A 20,824-nucleotide genomic window follows, 5' to 3' on the forward strand; every position below is an offset into this window, starting at 1 on the left:
ACAAACAAAGATTTTATGGCATTTTTTGGTGTTTGAAGCCACCTTAATTGCACATACTTTGTCTCGTCACAGGTGGGACCATACGAAAGTGCACTTCTGTATAGTTGTTGCTGTGCAAATACTTTACTTTACTATTGCTAATCAATACATGCTCAATACCGTACCATAACTTTGGTGACCTCATGAAATTAGTGAATGTAAGTTAAAAATTAATACTACATGCGTAAAAAAATAATTTTTTCTTAAATAAGGTAATTTATGCCAGTCAAATTGAAATAAAATTTGTTACTTTTGTATTTCCAACGTAAATTTCACATTTCTTTGTTTGTTTGAAGTTATGCTAAACATGCTGATGGCCCTCAGTTTGGACAAAAGCTTGGACCGAAGCTGCATTGTGGCTGCTTTCCACTTTGTGGGTTTGCATTTTATATAGTTCAGTAGTTACACACCTATTATACATATCAGTGATGGCACCTATGAGATCTTTTAAGACTAGTACTGTAGAATATAGTAAAAATTAATCAAAGGATTTAAAAATACACGGGATACTTGCTGATTATAAAACAATTGCATAATACTTCAACGATTGAATTATTACGATGTGAAATAACAAACAAAGATTAAACAATAAACTATAATAATTACAATCCTGCATAAAAATATTTACTGCTGTGCATAGTTATATAAGACAATTAATGGTGTCATTTGGCAATTCTTATGCATTATGCTCAGCTGAAATTCATAGTGGAAAACGTAACACTTAAAATCTCGAGAATTTTCAAAATTGTGCTTACTGCACGTGAAGGTCGCCTCTTGGAAAATGTGCGGTCCCTAAAAAAGGAGACATTTATTTTTCTTTCTTCATATGGAGAAAAATAAGATATCTGTATTTGGGATCACACATTTATCGCCAGAAAAGGGTCATTTTGCACCTGGTGTACCCCAATTTTAGCCATCCTACAACCGGTCGCTTCACCTATCAGATCTCGTGGAAAAGTACAATGCTTTCCAGTCTGGATCTTAACTATCAATCTTGCTAAAACATTGTTCAAGTAGAGTATCACACAAAATTAAAAAATGCCAAAAATAATTCCAATACAATTAACACGCTATATATGAAAAGGCACGTCAATCTTATGGCGACATTAACCTTCCAACAAATAATACATTCCGACTTGGGTTATGCCTAATTAAGAACATAAAAGGATGATCACAAATTACTTGTGGTGGAAGTGACATAAATGACACACCAGCAGCAGTAGCAGCGGCTGCTGTCGTACCTTCTTCATTTACTTCAATAAATGCTTTGTGCATCACTGCTGACACAAAAAGATTAGGCACATCAGACATACTCTGCAATTTGGACATGCTTTCATCAAAAACATCTCGGATTCCCATTTTCTTCAAGGTGGGTATCAAATCGTACTGTTGCTCCAGTTTCATCCTTGGCAAAGCAATTATGACCTCCTCCTTTGAAAAAGTGGAAGTAAGTGAATCCAGTTTTTCAGAGGTTAATTTTTCTTCAACTTTGCTTAAACCAAATCTTTCACTTGGTACCAGCAATATCATTGATATCTCATTGCCTTGGTAAGGCAGTTCCAATACTTGGACTTTTAGCTCAGAGTCATAGCTGATGTTAAATTTTTCTTTCTGCGACATCATATTGACTTTGACACTTTTGCTTTCATTTACATGGAAATCTGTTTCCATTGTTTGGTTCTCTTCAAATTTTTTCATCCAGTTTCCTTTGAAGTATACAGCATTAGCCAACACTAAACGAGTAAGGCCATTCACTGATCCAGCTGGCAACAGATCTTTTATTTTTCCATGTGTTTTGTCGTCAACCCACTGATTGATTTCTAATCTAGCCTGATCTGGTTCCTGTTTGAAATCTTTGCCTTCAATTTCACTGGCATAAAACGTTTGACAGCTTTCCAAAAATTTTTCTTTCATTGTGTACGAAATTTCAGGGAATAATTTATTTGCTATTTCCAACAAAACACTGCTTTTCATATTGGACATTTTTTTCAAGATCTCGTGATTATTTTGATGAAGTGTTGAAGTAGACATCCCTTCATAACCAAGACCTCTTTTTAATTCCACAGCTGTGTTATCATCAGCTCCAAGCAAAACCATGGCCATTGTCATTGAGACACTCTGCGGTGACAAGAACACATTTTCATTGTTGTCGTTTACCAGAGTTTGATAGATATTAAAAGCAAAGTTGTTGGATGTTACTGGAAATTCGGTCATCATCACAGATAAATGCAATCTATTAAACTAGAGATCTAATGTTCTGGTACTGTATAAGCAACAAATGCGTTATTTAGTGCATTCTATTTAGTACAACCATTCTCTGAATTTTTTCACGAAATAAACTTGTTGCAGAAGCAGCATACATAAAAGTAATTATGCCTAGAACTGGTTAAGGAGGCTGTTTTGTTTTCAAAATGTGAATATAGTTTAAGTGGGAGCGACATTTCGAAGACTGTGCTTTGACTGTGATTTAACTTTGCAAATGAATCATAATGAGGATTAATAACTACTGCTTATAAATGTAAAAACAATACATTTGATGAAAAACTACCATATATTTCAATTGTGAAAACGAGTGACCACTGACATTAGTTGAAACAAAATAAAAATAAAATGATATCAAAATTATTAATAAAACAATTTTTTAAATTTAAACAATGAGGGTGAAGTATCAGGCTACTAAATAGCATTTCACTAGTAATAAGTTGTATCACTTTCTGGAAGGTGACAACGACACAAACAATTTTGAAGCTTTAAACACACAACTTCAAACGAAGCATTTTCTGTGATAATCAATATTATTAATAATAAAGTACTTAATGTGATCAGAAAATTCAAACATTAATACTGGATCGTACACCAGCACAGATGCAAGCCAAAATGCTCAGTAATTGTGTTACTGGTCATGAACGTTTAATGAAAAGCACAAACATTTTCACAATTTACAGAATCAAAATACTATTTTAATATTAAACCAAACAAAATTTACTGAGTATTAACCATAGAAAAAGTGCAGTAGTGTGTTAATTACCATCATATACATTGTCAAACATACTGCTGCATAAACATGAAAAAATTGAAGTTGGATAATAATTTAAATAATCTCATAAAAATATATAAGATACATAATTATAAATTATAATTAAAATATATAATTACAAACTCACAATGTTTATACAAAGTAAAGATATCATTATCATATTAGTTTAAAAATGTGTTAATGCATAATCATATATTAGAGAAGAGCTGGATATAATAAAATCTAACTGGATTTCGTGATTTTTGGAATTTGGCTTTTACCAAACTTTGAAAAGGATGGCCGTATTTTTTGAATTTTGAGCATGATAATAACATATCATTTCTAACTAGTATGCTTATGATAACCCTTGACTCAAGGTCTGTTTCTATGTGCCAATTTTCTCAGAGATTGCCTTTGCTTGATTAAGAGATTGTGGATGCCATACCAAAGCAATGAATTATAATATGCGTGGTGGCCTTCAAAACAGACAATTTTCATTGGGCGAAATTGCCCATTGGCCACATGTTTTGTGCGCAAGAGAATGAGCTAGTTGTTGGTGACAAACTTAATTGTGAAAAATCTGCTGGATTTGCAGGATGTATCGAAGTTGTAAAAAAATTCAAATCCAGCTGAACAGTACTTTTGCCTAGCCAGCTCAATCCCTAATAAATAATTTATACAATCATCAATACATGAAATTATCATACAAATAAACTTTTTATTGAACTACTAGCACATATAACATTGAGTATACTTGCTAAATTACAGAAAAAACACCAAAAAAAGAAATAAATGAACAGTGCACTAAAAGTGAGAATCAAGCAAACTTTCTTATGTTGTTCACACAGATCATCACGCCAAATATCAGCTCATGGTGACATTAATCTTCCCACAAACAGTATAGTTTGACTCGGGTTATGTTTAATAAGGAACATAAATGGATGATCACAGATTACTCTTATTGTTGGAACAGCCATCCTTCGCATAGCTACGGCGGCAGTTGCAGCTGCTGCTTCTGTGCCTTCTTCATTTACCTCAATGAATGCTTTGTGAGCTACAGTGGATATAAACAGATCAGGGACACCAGATATATTTTGTAGATTAGCCCGATTTTGATCAAAAACATCTTCAATACCCATTTTCTTCAAGGTGGGTATTAAATCATACTGCTGTTCCAGTTTTATCCTTGGCAAAGCAATTATGACCTCTTCCCTTGAAAAACCGGATATAAGTGAATCCAGTTTTTCAGGGGTTAAACTTTCTTCAACTTTGCCTAGACCAAACCTATCTGTTGGTACTAACAATATCATGGATACTTCATCGCCTTCATAAGGCAATTCCAATATTTGAACTTTTAACTCAGAGTCATAGTTAATGTTAAACTTATGTTTTTGAGACATTATATCAACTTTGACACTTCTTCCTTTATTCACATGAAAATCCATTTTCCTTGTTTCCACTTCCTTAAATTTCTTCATCCAGTGTCCTTTGAAGTATACAGCATTAGCCAACACTAAACGAGTAAGACCATTCACTGATCCAGCTGGCAACAGATCTTTTATTTTCTTGTGAGTTTGATCTTCAACCCACTGATTGATTTCTAATCTAGATTGATCTGGTTCTTGCTTGAAGTTTTTGGCTTCAATTTGACTCTCATAAAACTTTTGGCAATTCTCAACAAACTCTTTTTTAAGAGTGTACGAAATCTCAGGGAATAATTTATTTGCCGTTTCCAACACCACGCTGCTTTTCATATTGGAAATTTTTTGCAAAACCTTCAGATTGTTGTCATGAATGGTGGAATCGCATGCATGGTCATACGCAAGACCTCTTTTTAATTCCACAGCTGTGTTATCTTCAGCTCCAAGTAAAACCATGGCCATTGTCATTGAGACACTATGCGGAGACAGAAACACATTGTCATTGTTGTCCTTCACCAAAGTTTGATAGATATTAAGAGCAAAATTACTGGATTTCAGTGGCGAACTAAACATTTTGATTTTATGTGAAATCACACAAATTTAAACATAACAACTAAGAAAATCCTAATTTACCTATAAATTGAAACTTGAACATTATTGGTGAAGACAAGCTTGAAATTTAAACTTGAGTAACATTTTTTAAGTGAAAGTAAGGCGATATTAACAGATATGTTCACGTCGTTTCCTTTTTAACTAATACATGATCATTTCCGATATATTTACATAAAATGGTGGGCTTTTAAGGCAGTTCTGCTTTTACCAGTTTTTTTGAAGTATTGGGTGAAATTTGTTACCAGTACAAAGTTAACATATATTTATACATCATACAATATTTTGTGTCATAAAAAAGCAAATAGAGGAATACCTGGTATGACAACTGACAGCCAAATAAACCTAGTACGGTAATGTAAAACAACTGCTTGACATAGTGGCAAATTTATCCAAACAACAAGATGCTAGTGTATTAACGTTAAATACAGGTTTTAAACATCTAACACTTACTCATAGCAAACGCCGGGTGAAAATTGGAATGTTGCAAAGTTTCTACACCTCTTACTAATGAACTAAGAAAAACACAATTTACGTAAGACAGCTAGAGCTAACAGAAAGGTATTCGTGTTATTTGCAACAACAATTACAACTACGGGCAAGCTTTTAAGTCAAAGCCACTTTAACAATATTACTAAGTCCAACACTTTTGGCATTCACTAAAATGCAGTGTCAGCAGCATAATTCTCATGGATTCCTTCAAAACACACTACAAGGTGCACAAACTTTAACTAGAAAAAATTGTAAAGGTGCAAAAAAGAATTACTAAAACGTTGTGTGTCAGTATCTACTAATAAAATAAGAACAAGTTCATGGCAGTGTAAAAAGATATTTGACAAGTAAAATATATACAGTACAGAATATACAATTGGGTGTTAAGATGAGGTTTACATTATAACTAATGACAAAAAACAAGTTTGTAACAAATAAAAAATCTTTTGGTTGTTTATGGTCGGCTAACTGGCTAGTTGACTTCACCTTTACATTTATACAAAGCAACGGGTAGCTGATAAAGCTGATATAGCTGTGTTGGGTTTAGTTGTAAATGATGGCAATGTCATGAGTCTAGGTTAAAGATGTCTGACACTTTATTACAGATGTACAATTCCACGTGATGAAACACGGTGAACAAAAGACAAGAGTAACAAGTGTAGTAGTTGTAATCTCTCGTGTTCACGGTCTGTTGATGCCTTAGGAACAATAAAAACGTGTGGAGATCTGAGCGTGCTATTTTAAGCTTTAAGTTTACAAAACGAAAAACAGTAACCTGGGTGCCATTAAGCATTTTATGGCGTAGATAATTTAATGATGATATCATGATCGAGTACTCGGACTGGATCGAGTAGAGTGAGTAATTTCGGTTTTGTCCCATCCCCAATAGAAAATACGCAATCGTCAATAATGATAAAACTGTAAGCGCTAGAAGTTATAGATTAACAAAACTGCATAAAATAATACATACAATTTAATAAGGCAATAAACGTTAACATTTGCTTTTAAGAATAATGAAGCTTAACGCTATTTCATAGAATACATAAGCTTCATAGTTTTCCTAACATATAAAATAAAACATTATAAGCTATTGTAAAATGTTGCACATATTTTTAAAGCAGTGTGTTTCTACAAAAACATAGTTCAAATGGTAAGATCAGATAAAACAAAAATGTCAAACAGAGTGTTCATATATTAAAAAATTCTGAAAAAGAAGTTTTAGTATCTATCACACTAGTGTCGAGACTTACTCGTAAAAAATCTTCACACAGTGGAGGACAATGTACAACAACAGCTTATTTTAAAATTGCACAACCATGGTCATTAAATTGTGATGAAACTCATCAAACAAATATACACTGTATTGTATATATGCATAGATACATATCAATTATATCATAAACATTAGATTTCTATGTAATGAATTTACACATAATAGAAAATAGTTATATTTATTGCAGTACTGTAATCTCATCATACTGTAATCTCATTGGGAACAACAATGTGAAGTCATTGCACAACAATTAAAACGGTGATATTGATATCAATACATGCAAACTTTGGCATAAAAGTTGTGTTTACAAATGAAAAACAATTTGCAATAAAGAAGGCAATCATTTTGCAATCAATAAACAAACAATATATGCTTTTCTTCATGTGTGTAAACTTAATATAAGGATTTTATTAAATCACTTTTATGGGCCACTTATTACTATGATATATTCTGAACTGATCTGACCTTCACACATTTGTTGCTGATAAGAAACATCATCTCATGGTGACATCAATCTTCCAATAAACAGTATAGTTTGACTCGGGTTGTGCTTAATAAAGAACATAAATGGATGATCACAAATGACTTCAATTGGAATTACAGTCGTAAGAGAACATCCACACAAAACAATAGAACTTGCAGCTCCTGCTTCTGTGCCTTTTTCGTTTACTTCAATGAATGCTTTGTGAGCTACTGTGGATATACAAAGACCAGGCTCATCGGATATACTCTGCAATTTGGACAGACTGGAATCAAAAACATCCCGGATTCCCATTTTCTTTAAAGTGGGTGTCAAATCGTATTGCTGTTCCAGTTTCATTTTTGGCAAAGCAATTTCAACCTCCTCTTTGGAAAAACCAGAAGTAAGTGAATCCAGTTTTTCAGGGGTTAAACATTCCTCAACTTTGCCTAGACCAAACCTATCTGTTGGTACTAACAATATCATGGATACTTCATCACCTTCATAAGGCAATTCCAATATCTGAACTTTTAAGTTACGATCAGTATTGATGTTAAAATAAGCCTTTTGTGACATCATGTCAACTTTAACGGTTTTTCTTTTCTTTACATGAAACTTCCTTTTCCTTGTGTTATACCCTTCGAATTCTTCTAACCAGCTACCTTTGAAGTATACAGCATTAGCCAATACCAGTCGAGTAAGACCATTCACTGATCCAGCTGGCAACAAATCTTTTATTTTCTTGTGAGTTTGATCTTCAACCCACTGATTGATTTCCAATCTAGCCCGCTCTGGTTCTTGCTTGAAATTTTTGGCTTCGATTTTACTCTCATAAAACTTTTGGCAGTTCTTCACGAATTCCTCTTTCAGAGTGTATGAAATTTCAGGGAATAATTTATTTGTTGTTTCCAACACCACAGTGCTTTTCATGTTAGAAAGTTTTTTCAAGAACTCCTGGTTGTTGTCATGAACTGACGAATCAAACATTCCCTCATACCCAAGACCTCTTTTTAATTCCACAGCTGTATTATCTTCAGCTCCAAGCAAAACCATGGCCATTGTCATTGAGATACTATGCGGTGAGAAGAACACATTTTCTTTGTTGTTCTTCACCAAAGTTTGATAGAGTTTTAGAGGAAAGTTGTTGGATGTTACTAACATACCTGACATTATGATTTTTGGTGTATTTAAACAATTTTAGGCAATACAAGTCAACAATACCTTGCTTACCCATTAACTGGTCTCTACCAAAAGATATTACAGGTAAAAGCAAGAAAATTATTTAAGGCTGACATATTATCATCAGCTTTCTTCAGCCATTTTCACAGTCAAAGTAGAAATACTTATAGTTCTAAGTGACAGTAAACACAATCTAATGCCGTATATTTTCTTCTCCTGTTATCATTGTGACATTGCGGTTATCTTGAGCAACACAGGCAAAAAGATTTGTGTTTTGAAAAACAATCTACTTTTTTTATTCAAATATGATTTTATTGGGCACAATCACTTTTATGGTCACATTTATTGATATCATCGATTACAACCAGTGAAAAATTTAAAGAAAAACTTTGAAAATGTTGAGAAATATAAACAAATGAGCAAGGCTGGCTTCATCTATCCGGCCATAAAGATTGGTCAAATTTTGATAAGGATCGATGAAAATTTATCTGGCCCACAGGATTTTTTGATAGGGTGTTAAATAAATCTATAGTTATACCTGTTAGCCTAGGTATGCAAAGGACAAAGATTAAATAGATGCACATCTCACTAACTGTTGTGCATCTGCACGCTGAAGTCAGCGGGTCCACACGCCCGATATCTTGGCGAATCCTGCTATGAAATACAGACCAGATAAGCTGCGTATATGTATCTTCACTGTTGAATTGGTTGTTGATTTGCTATTGTCTTGAAACTGAAGACTAGATTGGAAAGTTACAAAACAGTTACCCTTACAAAACAGTCAGTCGAAGACATGCCAAGTTACTATAAAAACCATGGATTACTAAGGGCATACTTATTTCAATCAAACACAAAAAGAAACTGCATCATAAACGGACAATGACAAAAAACCAGCTACACTTTAATACATATAAAAAATATCGAAATAGGTTGGTTACCAATCTTAAAGAATTATCCAAGACCATGCACTATAAAAACCAATTCAAGGAAGCTCACAACGATACAAGCAGAACTTAGAAAGTAATTAACGAATTATTGAACAAACGTAGTCATACAAATATATTACTGTACCAAATTGAAAACTACTGACCCATTGAAATTTCAAACTTGGTAAATGAACATTTTGTAAGCATTGGCCACAAAATAGCTTATGCATTTAAAGACAATGAAAAAACCCATGACTGTACTCTCTATGTTAAAAAGATTTATTCGAAAAAATTGGAATTTATTGAAGCAGGTAGGTGGGAAATTGAGTATGAAATAAGTCAACTAAAAAGCAACAAATCGCCAGGATATGATGATATACCAGCCGAGATACTAAAAGATTGCAAGTATCTAATCTCTGAACCACTAGCACATACTTTTAACACTAGAAGGACGGGGCGTGTCAATTGACGCATTTTCAACCTAAGTGCATCTATAACTTTTAAGTGGTGCATCGCAAAACCGTATATTTCCTGACTTTTCCTACATTAGTGTTAGGTAACTAACCCATGAGTATGAAGTTTTTATTTTACCGGTAGAGATAATTAACGTGGTCACTACCTAGAAGGACGGGGTGCGTCAATTGACGCATTGTTACTTCACAGTACAAAAACCAGTTCTCGCGATAGAGAGCATTGTTTTCTTTCTGCTGATAATTACAGGTTTATCGAATTAGGTCACAGCTGCCAGCACAGAGGTGTGACAAACGTGTCGACAAACTATGCAAGTCGACTTTTCCGCAAAACAGAGTAGTTTCGTCACAAGCGCAGCCTAATTTCGGAATTTTTGAAGTATATCGAAGCGTAAGTGAAGTGTAGTAAGAGTTTCTTAGTTAGATAAATTAGATAAATTCGTCGGCTTGGTGGTTGCTCGTGGCGTGATAGGAGGGCGCAACTTCCCTGTGAAGAGTTTGTGGGGGAGGTCGTGGGGATGTCCGATGTTTTCCCAAACCATGGCAAGAGACAGGTTTCTGGAGCTCATACGATTCCTTTGCTTCGATCTGAAGACGGAAAAGCGTAGGAATCTATTGCATGATAAATTTGCACTCGCTTCAAAACTTTGGAACAGTTTTATATCAAACTGCCAAAAAGCATTCATTCCACAGTGGAAGATAACTGTGGATGAGCAACTATTGCCGTGTAAGGCACGCTGCAAGTTCATCCAATATATGGCCAATAAACTAGACAAGTTTGGTCTAAAGTTCTGGCTGGCAGTTGACGTTGAAAACAAATATTTATTCACCTGTTTTCCTTACGTTGGAAAAGATGACGCAAGGAGCCCCCACGTGAGTGTGCCCACCGACGTTGTACTGAAACTCATGGCTCCGCTTTTTCAAGGAGGTTACAACGTCACTTGCGATAATTTTTTCACCTCACTTGACCTGGCATTGCGACTTGCAGAAAAGAAGTGCAGCCTCGTAGGGACAATGCGCCAGAACAGGAGAGAAGTCCCGGAAGAGTGCAAGAAGAAAAAGGGGTTGCGTGAAACAGAAGTGTTTAGGCACGACGGCTTGTATTTTCAATGCGATTGCTTTTGTTAATTAAAATGCACAAAGCGGACATGCGATAGAAGTAGTTTTTTCGGAGCAACAGCACAGTTTTCTCAACAAAAAACGTTAGATTTGCGCCGTTTTGACCTTTTGCGTCAATTGACGCACTCCGTCCTTCTAGGTATACGAAAATTGCCGTCCTTCTAGTGTTAACCAAGCCATAAACACTGGTAGCTATCCGCCAGGACTTAAAATTTAGTCAAAGTGATCCTTGTGTACAAAAATGGAGCAGAAAATGATCCTATCAACCAATTAGTCTTTTAAGTCAATTAAATAGAGTATTTGAAAAATTTCTATACAGTATAGACTTATATACTTTAGTAATAACTAATAATAACAAAATTCTACACCATCACCAATTTGGATTTCGAAAGCTTCATTTCACTGTATTAGCAGTAACAAATATCAATGAATATGCAAACCAAAAAATAGAAAATAATAAATACATGTGTATGGTGTTTCTTAACCTTAAAAAAGCTTTTGATACTGTACCTCATAGGCAATTACTTATGAAATTAAATTGCTATGGTATTTGTGACAAAGCTAACGAATTGATAAAATCATATTTGACATGTAGACAACAATATGTCAAATGTGCTGAACTATACAAGTTTTTTTTCTATTCGTTTCCATAGTACTTTTTTGCAACAGAATCTGGGGCAACTGGCCTGGATGACCGTGAGGTCTTTTTGATGACTCACACCAATCAATTGTGTTGAGTTGTATTGTGATACTTTAGTTTTTATTTTGAATGGTGAAATAATTTCTCTCTCTCTCTGGTAAACAAAATGGGTCAAAAACTACTTTGTAAGGTAAGTAAATCTTAAACAAGGACATGTGGTACACATTGTCACATACCGGTGCACACTTTTTGTTGCCGAATGATGCACTGCAGTATTTTAAAGTTACGCTGCCCGGTGCACAGAAAACTTACATTCCATACTTGCGTCCATGCAGGCCTAGGCTATTTAATATGCATTTGCTGAAAATTATAGAAGAAAACTCGGGTCTAATATACAAGTGCGATAAATACGCCAAAACTGTGATGACAAAATTTGTACCACGCCAACTTTATATGTACATACTTATAATTAATTGCTTATAACATAAAGCAAAATTGCAAAAAATGGCGCAGAATCTAACTTTCTGCGCTGGAGAATTTTGCCACATCATACAAACTTTCCAGTACGGAAGAAAAGTAGAAACCTCACTTGACATGCTAGAGACCCCTTACAGAGCTTCCATGTATTGCAATACATGAAAAATCCCCTAATTGTTGCTTCCTTTGTGGTATGACAAATTAAAGTTCGCTTGTGTTACTTGTGTGAATTATTACACAACAAACTCATCTGTCATAATGACCGCGTATGCTGGCGGTAATTGTTAGAATATGAGCGAGGACGATTGATAACTTGTTCTGCTTCTGCTTCGATGATATGAGTTCTCATTTCTCAAACGGCGTGACTATGCTGTTAGTTGCTTAAATTCTGTCTATGCATATTACTAAATTATAAAGTTCTCATTTTATATATTATATGTGGCACACCAGTTCAAACGAGGTAACTTATCTGACGCCATTAAGGAGAACTCAAGTCTGGTCAACAACTGCATTACAAGATTCCAAAATAAATTTCAGCATTTCGAAAAACAACTCGTGATTCGTGACGTTGTGACGATAAGAAGATATTATACTGTGTTGTTTACGGAAACCGCTTTCATGAAACGTGACATAACAATTGTGCATGCCTATATTACGTGAGTCAGTCGCAGTCATTCAATCAATTCGTGTGTTAAGTTAATAGCTGACACATATTTGGCAGCTACATCAGCCTTGTGCTGTAGCTGCTGTGTCAATGTTTTATTTAAATGTAATCGTTCAAAGAAGCTTCAATATAATCAGAATATACAGTTGTCGAGGTGAACAATTAATTCTAAGATTAAGAAAAGCAGAACAACGACCTTGAGGCTCATTTATCATCGAGGATAATAAACATTTCAACCGACAAACGTTGTAGTGATTTGGTCGCCCTTACAGGATAAGGTACGACATACAACCATTTCATTACAACGTAATCGTTAAGTGGGACGGGGTTGTACCCATAAAAGCGGGTGTTATTGTTTAATAGCAGCCTGCTTTTTATTCATTCATTTCCTTTTATTTTTCGTTTTCAATATGGGGAACGAAACAATTGTGCTGACGCAGGTGGTCGCAAACATGTTAGTAGTTATTGACGATAATTTCCACATATTGAACGGGAAAAATGTGGCAAGGCGTCGAGGGCAAAAACGTGCATTAGGCTACAGACCAATCAGAAAATGCAAAAAAAGTTATTAGCGTCAGCACGGCCACCAAACCTCAATTATAAACGCATTATTAAAACAAATTTAACGTAACAAAAAAACACGCAATTTAAACACATTTAATACAAAACAAAACTTTAGCTGATAGTTTGGCAGGACATAAGCGTTGTGTCACCGTCAAAATGGAATCGACCTGTGTGTCTGGATGGAAGAAGAAAAAACCCACTAAAATGAACTTCATCCATGGGACCAGTTTCCCGTTCAGGTGGCCTGTTTTCGAGGTAAGCATCTTTACACAGGTCGGTTGTGAGCGAAAGTAAGAGCTAGTCAGGTACGTCACTCGTGTCCAGCCAGATGGTTTGATCAGTTTTTTTGAATATACATACATCGACAGTGATGTAAGTGCCAGGAAGAGAGGAACATATCTGATGCCCGGTTGGATCTTGGAGCAAGGGATCTGACGACCAAAATCTTGAAGCAAACGATCAAGCGATGTTTTTGCTAATAAAAGTTAAAAAAGTACAGAAAAGTGGTAAAAAATTTGTCTTTTTCTTGGTGCATCTCTTAACTTATTCAAGTATGTGTCTGTAGAAAATTACGATTATAAGCGTGGAATGTGGATAAATTAAACATGAACCTTTTTTTTGGTAGACTTGTATCAGTTCTTTTCGTTCCCAGACTACAATGGTACAAGCTACAAAGTGTGTACCTGTATCTGCCTCAGTTGCAGATTTGTTTTAAGTACTTCAAACGGCTTAGTTTACGGGATTTTAAATTTTCAAAATTTGTTTTTGTGGGGATTCCGTTCAAACGAGATCGGGCCAATGCTTCTCGGGATTATGTAGCGCGGAAAAGGGGTCCTGTCCCAGTGTATATTACCTATTTGTTTCACTGCTTTATGCAGGCTCAACCGTTTACACGGTAAGTTTGAAGTTGAACTTTGACTAATGATCACTTATATAGCTGCCTGATTGCCTTGGCATCAATAAGCACAAATTTTGTCATTGATTTAACTTGATTATATTAATTCTTCGGTCTCCATGTTGACCCATAATAGGGAGTTGCTACAGCAAAACAATATCCTCCATTAAACTAAGTTTATTAGAATGAATTATAGTGTGTAAACGATTATAATATTGAATGAATTATAAGTGAGCGAATGGGTTTTTCACTCAAGCACAGGAAAACACGTCACATTGCAATAAACACAAGAGCGATACAAAACGGATAGCATGAAAACTCGACAAGATATATAAGCAAGTTATTCAGTTGTCGACACATTTGGGTTAACTTATGCTTTGCAAGTAACACAATTGTCGGAGTGACAGAGTTTCAGCAAAACCCTATGCTCTTCTATTTAGTGAAGTTTGATAGCTTGTTTGCATAATAGGGAAGTGCCCTTTGACGATCACTGAAAGAGAATTAATTTTCACAGCCGCCGAGACCATTTCACAGTACAATCGAAGTAAAAGTTTTGAAAAATAAATGCAGTGAGAAATTGCTTTTCTTTTGAAGAGAAAATAGTAATCTTTTTAGAAACGTTAGCAACCAACCATGGATAAAACACTGCATTTTAGATGCGTGCAACATGTTCAAAATGATAGTAATATAGTATACATGAAGTCACAATAGACTTGTGATAAATATATCAATTAATGTAATATAAAATTGTGTACGACATAGAATTCTCGTCTATCGAATCAGCGAAGCATAACACTTTGTGACGTAATCGATTGCTTCTCTGTTACTGTGCGTGCATTACGAGTCATCACTTATCAGTCGTATGTTCAACGCCGCAACATGTCTTTGTGCTGTTGCTGTAACAATGTTCTATTTTGATTTATTCGTTCAATGAAGCTTCAATATAACCAGAATATAAAGTTGTCGAGGTGTACAATTTATTCTAAGATTAAGAAAAGCGAAACAACGACCTGAGACTCATTCACTTCGAGGACAACAATTCAACAGACAAAATTGTAATTGAAGTGGTCGCCCTTACAGGCTAAGGAACGATAAACAATCATTTCATTACAGACTCATAGGTAGTGACAACACATACAACAAAAGCTTGTTCATTGCACTTTTGTCCTCTGGTAGTTTTAATTATTGTTTTATGTACAAGTACTTTGTGAGTTAAAACCTAATCAAAAAGCAAGGTCTTACAATGGTTTTGTAAAATATACGACACACATAACACAACATTATGGAAATTTTAGTGCACATGTAAAAGTACTGCATTAATACAATGTGGTAGACAGCAAATTGAAACTTTTGTTTAGGTTAACTAAAGCACCAAAAAAGTGATAAATTATGATGAAAAAAAAAATAAAATACCAGCACCATCAAGGTCACAGTGCAAATGTTTAAAAACAAAGGCTTTCATAAGCTCTGCACAGTATAAGGTTCTTGCTGCTGAAAACCATATTGACGAGCTTCCTCATGCATAAAACTCTCGTTTTCTGGCGCCGCTGGAAAATTCGAAACAATTTTTTCCAGCACTTGCAAGTAAAAAACTCCTAGGAATATTCCTGCCATCTGTTTACAGAAAATAAAGGTTAACTGGCAAATCAACAAAGTTACATGTTCAATTGGAAATTCAGCAAGAAACATCTGGTAACTGGCATATATAATATATACTATATTATAACTTGCTCTGATTAACAGACTTTTGCCAAACTAAGATCATTTTTAACATAATTATCTAAATAAGCTACAGCTGACAAGTAATACAGCACAGTGCATTTAGATATCACATGTTTTTTGGGCTTTTTGATCATAGAGATAATATTATTAATAGATGGAGTGAATAGTAAGTATATAAGCCAATAAAACACAACATCACCACTAAATCTTATCTTTTCATCAACAACAACCCAATATTACAATATTTCGATTAGAAAAGAATAATATTTCACCTTCTAAAACTAACCTGTGGCAAAAATATTCCCAACAAAAGCCCAGCAAGTAGGTCCAAATTAACCCACAAGAAATCAAGCACAGCATCAATACAACCAATAAGATATATGACCTCTACTGCTTCTTCTGTCTTAAAACAGATTGAAAGAGTAAGGTTAAAAAAATAGTACAGAAATAGTGTTTTACACATCACCCTATCCTGAATGATAATAATTAATTAATTAGAGCATTTCAAAGCCATACGTATTCTTTATATAGCTTGAAACTATGACTTCGTTTTGTGTCATGGTATCAAAGAAAAGTTTTTATTAATTTTTATGAAAAATTCGAACAACCAAATCGTCAAAAGAGTCTTAACATTAAAACATGGTGTTCAACAATTTTACCGTGAGTTGTAATGTATTGTAGCCACACATAGAATTGATGACAGTGCTATTATCAGGTTTGCAGCATGAGTATGGAACACCACAGGCAGCAGGACCAGGTGCAGTGCAGTTGTGGTAAGGATTCTTTTCCCAGTCTTTGTATAACCGCCCGCCACAACACTGAAACTAAAATAGAAATACGAAAGCTATGAACAACACTTTAAATTACGCTCTTAACAAAATACAGTATATATCTAGAAACTTGTATACTTCAGAGTTCAAAAGAACAGACTGCAATAGTAAAGGCAAAATGTGCAATTTATCATTACTACCAACCAAACTGTTAAGAGTGCAGTCAATATTGTTTGTCAATGATATAATACTGTACATTTAATTATTTAACGTTTTGTTGTTGCATTGCAAGCAAAGATGAAACAAAAATAAAACTACTCAGGTATAACTGATTACACTTATTACTCGGTTGTGCCCTAAATATTCCAGTATGATGTCATAAGGAGAGTAATGTAACATTGTGTGCAGGTATAAAGAACTCAATAGCATAGTACAGTATAATGCTGAAAAACAACATTTGGCAATGCGACTTTTTCCCACCACTGTATTGTGATACACATCAGCCCCAAGCATACCCAATTAAGATAAGCACATGTGCTTTCCAGAGACGTGCGTTTGCACAGACCTCTGCTGAATTCCCTATTGAATGGTGTCTGATTAATACTTAATATAAGGATAGTGCTCACAGGGCGTTTCAAAAGTAAGCTGTGCATGAACATAACTCAAAAAGTAGTTGATATTAAAAAAAAATACTTTTGAAGAAATGACACTTATCAAAGAATTTGTCTGGCAATTTAGCTATTGTTTATGAAAAATTCTGCTTTTGTCACTATCAATTTATTTCTTATTTTAATTTGGACTGCACTGCATTTGCATTTGTAAATAAAACATGCAATGCTGGCTATGGAAAACCTAAAATAACATGCGCTGTCCATAAAAAAGGCGAAAATTGATCAAAAAATATGTCTCTAATGCGTGAACTTAGCAGGTTTTTTTGTTAACGCAACCAGAATTTAAACTGGTTGTAAACATACTTAAAATAAAAACACTATTATGCATAACGTCGACTATTAGTATCAGCCAATATTAGATCATGTATAAGTTCATAGATTTGACTTGTCCTAAAGTACAAGCAACGTTAATTACCTCTTCTTGGATAAAATCCACCAAGTTTTTCAGATCCTGGTCATCATAATAAGTAACCAATCCTTTCAAAATATAACGGTTCACAAATTCTTTAGCCTGAAAATAAAAGTTGCTGTTAAAAACTGTAACATGCACAAATGTAATATGTGTAAATATGTGTAGTGTGAGCAAGTGACATTCTACAGAAAAACAGTTAAGCTATTTATTCAGGCAAGGCTAGACTCTGATTAGCTTAGCTCAAAGTTTTAGACAATTTAGTAAAGGCCTGCTATGAAACCAAGGTAATGATTCAAATACAACATGCTTCCAGAAGTTGTCAATGGACATCTAACAAATATCGTAAACTAAGACATAAACCAAATGAACACAGATTATATCAGAGAAAACTGAGATGTCTTAAATTTCCCAAAGCAAATATAAGAACGAATACTACACAAAAAAATTAAAGTAAAACAAAAGTATCAACACACAGCAGCAAATGAAATTACTGTATTTAACGCTTAATTTAACGGAAAAAAAAACAATCTAAAAACTAAAGAAACAGAAGCACTAACACAAAATCAGCAAGCTTTTAAATAGCTATATACATATCCTATGCCCATAATTTAGTTTGTCTGTTAGCAACATTACTCAACAATCTGCCATCAGATTTTCTTAAATTTTCAGGGGACGGCTTGACCACTAGGCACAAGGAAGAACTATCGGATATCTGCTTAACCTGCTCTATCGGAAAAAAAGGAATAACTCTAAAATGCAACAAAAAAGCATGTGCAGACTTGCAAAATAAAGCGCTGTTGGCTTGTTGTATGATACAGTTGTGATAAATTTAAACAGGTTTGGTCAAACACGACGACTAAAACTTTTGTAAAATAAGAAAATATTAAACAGTCAACTTGTTTTTTTCGGTTTCATATTAACAACTGCAAGAAGTAAAAATATGAAATACATATATATCCATACTTCTCCCATTCATTAAACTTACAGCAACAAACAAGTCTTAGCCCAAAATATTGTATCATCGCGATTATAAACTATACTTAATTATAAACGGTGCAGAAATGAGATAAAGTGAAGTTAAAAGTGGGAAAGTATGTTTGGAAAAATATTTATGGTTAAACTTTGATTATGGTATATTGTGAATTATGGAAACTTGGTTTGCATCACACTTTCTTTTATTATTGGGTCAAATGTATGCTACGAGGCAAACAGTGTAAAACTTTTGAGTCATGGGATGCAGTAATGGTTTGGCGTGACAAAAATGTTGCATTATGACAAATACAACATAGGAGTATTTTTCTGCCTTAGAAAAGGTAAGCGCTCTGAGTACTTTTCTATTTCTTGGTGTTGTTAAATTATTAATTAATTATCGATACGTTGTGTAAAACCCAGGCCTGCAATTCTGAAATGACACAAAGGTTACCAAGAGCAAAACTTTTCTTTAAAATTCACGTTCTTTTATGGCAACATACAAATTAGTGGTAGGTTTCAGTTAAACCAATTTCCACCATTGCTTTCTGTCACAATGCACTCACACACACTCACAATGCACTCATTACTGAACGACAAAAAAGCAAAGAACAAAAACTGCAAAAAGATTCATGTAAGATTTTAATAAATCATTTCCCTTCCAACACTTTTCCTGTTTGTTACTGGTATTGTTAATATTTTTCTTTGCTATAGTCACCTCAAAGTTTTCAAAATGTACAAAAAAAATACATTAAAACTTATTTGGAAACTACTGACCCAGTAGCTAATGCAGTTGTGACCGAATTTTGACCGTTTTGGTAAATAAACAAACTGTTACTACATTAGCAACTTTCGTATTGAACTTTGTTTAAATCACGCAGTTTACATAGATATATAAATCAAAAAGTTGAGCAAATTGAGGGCATTGAAATGTTAGCAAAAACAAAATGTCAACTTAAACACCAACTAAAATTCCGAAGATCCACTCTCTTCTATTGCAATCAAAATCATTCCAGCATGCTTGATCAGACCAAATTACCTTTTCTAAGCTGAATTATAGAGCCACACATTTTGTAGCATTATGATGATTTCATACAGGTGAGCATACTTACAGGGTCCTTGAAGATGAGAGCAGCAATGCCTGCCCCCACTTCAATTAAAATGCAAACAACAATGCAGATGTTGAACTAAAAGATAAAAATAAGTGGTATTAATAAACAAAAAAGGTTGATGATCATAAAATTAAAATGTACAATACTATTACTATATATATATTGACTATATAATACATGCAAAACTACACTGCAAGTGAGGACACACAAAATGGCTAACATTAACTGAGGTATGGTACATAACCGTCAATAATTAATCAGAATAAATTATTTAATAATGGGTTGCTTCTATACTGGAAGTCGGGGCCTTGAACTTACAGTTCGAAGTAGGCAGAAGTTATCTCTAAGTGAAGCGACAAAACCAATGCAAGCAAATATAGAAACCACCGCTCCCAAGATGAAAAGAAACACGGATGGGGTCACAAAGACATGGTCCGCCTCCGTCAATTCTGATCTCATTATTTCAGAGTACACACCCAATCCAATAAGACTAAATCCAAGCAACTGGGAAAATTGAAAAAAAAGCACTTGAATTAATGACAGAAAACATAGACTGTACATATGGCACCAAAAGGTTATATGAAGGTTTTTACTACACAAGAGATTTCACTATAGGTTGTCACTAGTTGAATATTAAAACACACAATACACAGTTTGTTTGCTTAACTGGTTCAAATATAACCCCTTTCTATAGATTCATAATAATCTTCATACAGCGTACGCACATAAGCCATAATTATTGTGCTTGCTTTATAAACTCACCAAAAAGAAAAAGTTGTATGTAATGAGCAGGTATTTGAGTACATCGTACAAGGTTTCCTGCGAACAACTGCAGCAGCAAAATGGATCTTTTGCATTTGACATTATTAGATTTAAAACAAAATAATACTTTTATGCTTATACCAATGCCATAAATCTTTCTTT

At 34.3% G+C, this 20,824-nt stretch overlaps 2 protein-coding genes, 1 long non-coding RNA gene and 2 pseudogenes across 4 annotated transcripts; 1 reads left to right on the top strand and 4 right to left on the bottom strand.

Annotated features, from left to right (window-relative positions):
• Positions 1-498: 498 nt before the first annotated feature.
• Positions 499-2,267, bottom strand: LOC143468708 (leukocyte elastase inhibitor-like). The gene has a single exon (XM_076966060.1). The coding sequence runs from the start codon at positions 2,254-2,256 to the stop codon at positions 1,135-1,137; it is 1,122 nt and encodes a 373-aa protein (XP_076822175.1). The 5' UTR covers positions 2,257-2,267; the 3' UTR covers positions 499-1,134.
• Positions 2,268-2,302: 35 nt separating this feature from the next.
• On the bottom strand, positions 2,303-7,006 carry LOC143468707 (leukocyte elastase inhibitor pseudogene; annotated as a pseudogene).
• Positions 7,007-7,148: 142 nt separating this feature from the next.
• On the bottom strand, positions 7,149-12,597 carry LOC143468706 (leukocyte elastase inhibitor pseudogene; annotated as a pseudogene).
• Positions 12,598-12,808: 211 nt separating this feature from the next.
• Positions 12,809-14,517, top strand: LOC143468713 (uncharacterized). Of its 2 annotated transcripts, XR_013119020.1 has the most exons (3): positions 12,809-13,604; positions 13,718-13,855; positions 13,975-14,517. It is a non-coding gene; the product is annotated as an uncharacterized LOC143468713 (long non-coding RNA). The 2 variants fall into 2 exon arrangements; XR_013119019.1 differs by having other exon boundaries at positions 13,718-14,517.
• LOC143468711 (tetraspanin-15-like) lies at positions 14,407-20,805 on the bottom strand. The gene is made up of 7 exons (XM_076966062.1): positions 20,663-20,805; positions 20,219-20,404; positions 19,901-19,975; positions 17,823-17,918; positions 16,626-16,790; positions 16,253-16,369; positions 14,407-15,858 (listed from the first exon to the last, which is right to left on the bottom strand). Exons 1-7 carry the CDS (start codon positions 20,762-20,764, stop codon positions 15,703-15,705), a joined length of 897 nt encoding a protein of 298 aa, XP_076822177.1. The 5' UTR covers positions 20,765-20,805; the 3' UTR covers positions 14,407-15,702.
• Between the last annotated feature and the right edge of the window lie 19 nt (positions 20,806-20,824).

The sequence above is a fragment of the Clavelina lepadiformis genome, chromosome 8 (assembly GCF_947623445.1).
Source record: "Clavelina lepadiformis chromosome 8, kaClaLepa1.1, whole genome shotgun sequence".
Classification (NCBI taxonomy): Eukaryota; Metazoa; Chordata; class Ascidiacea; order Aplousobranchia; family Clavelinidae; genus Clavelina; species Clavelina lepadiformis.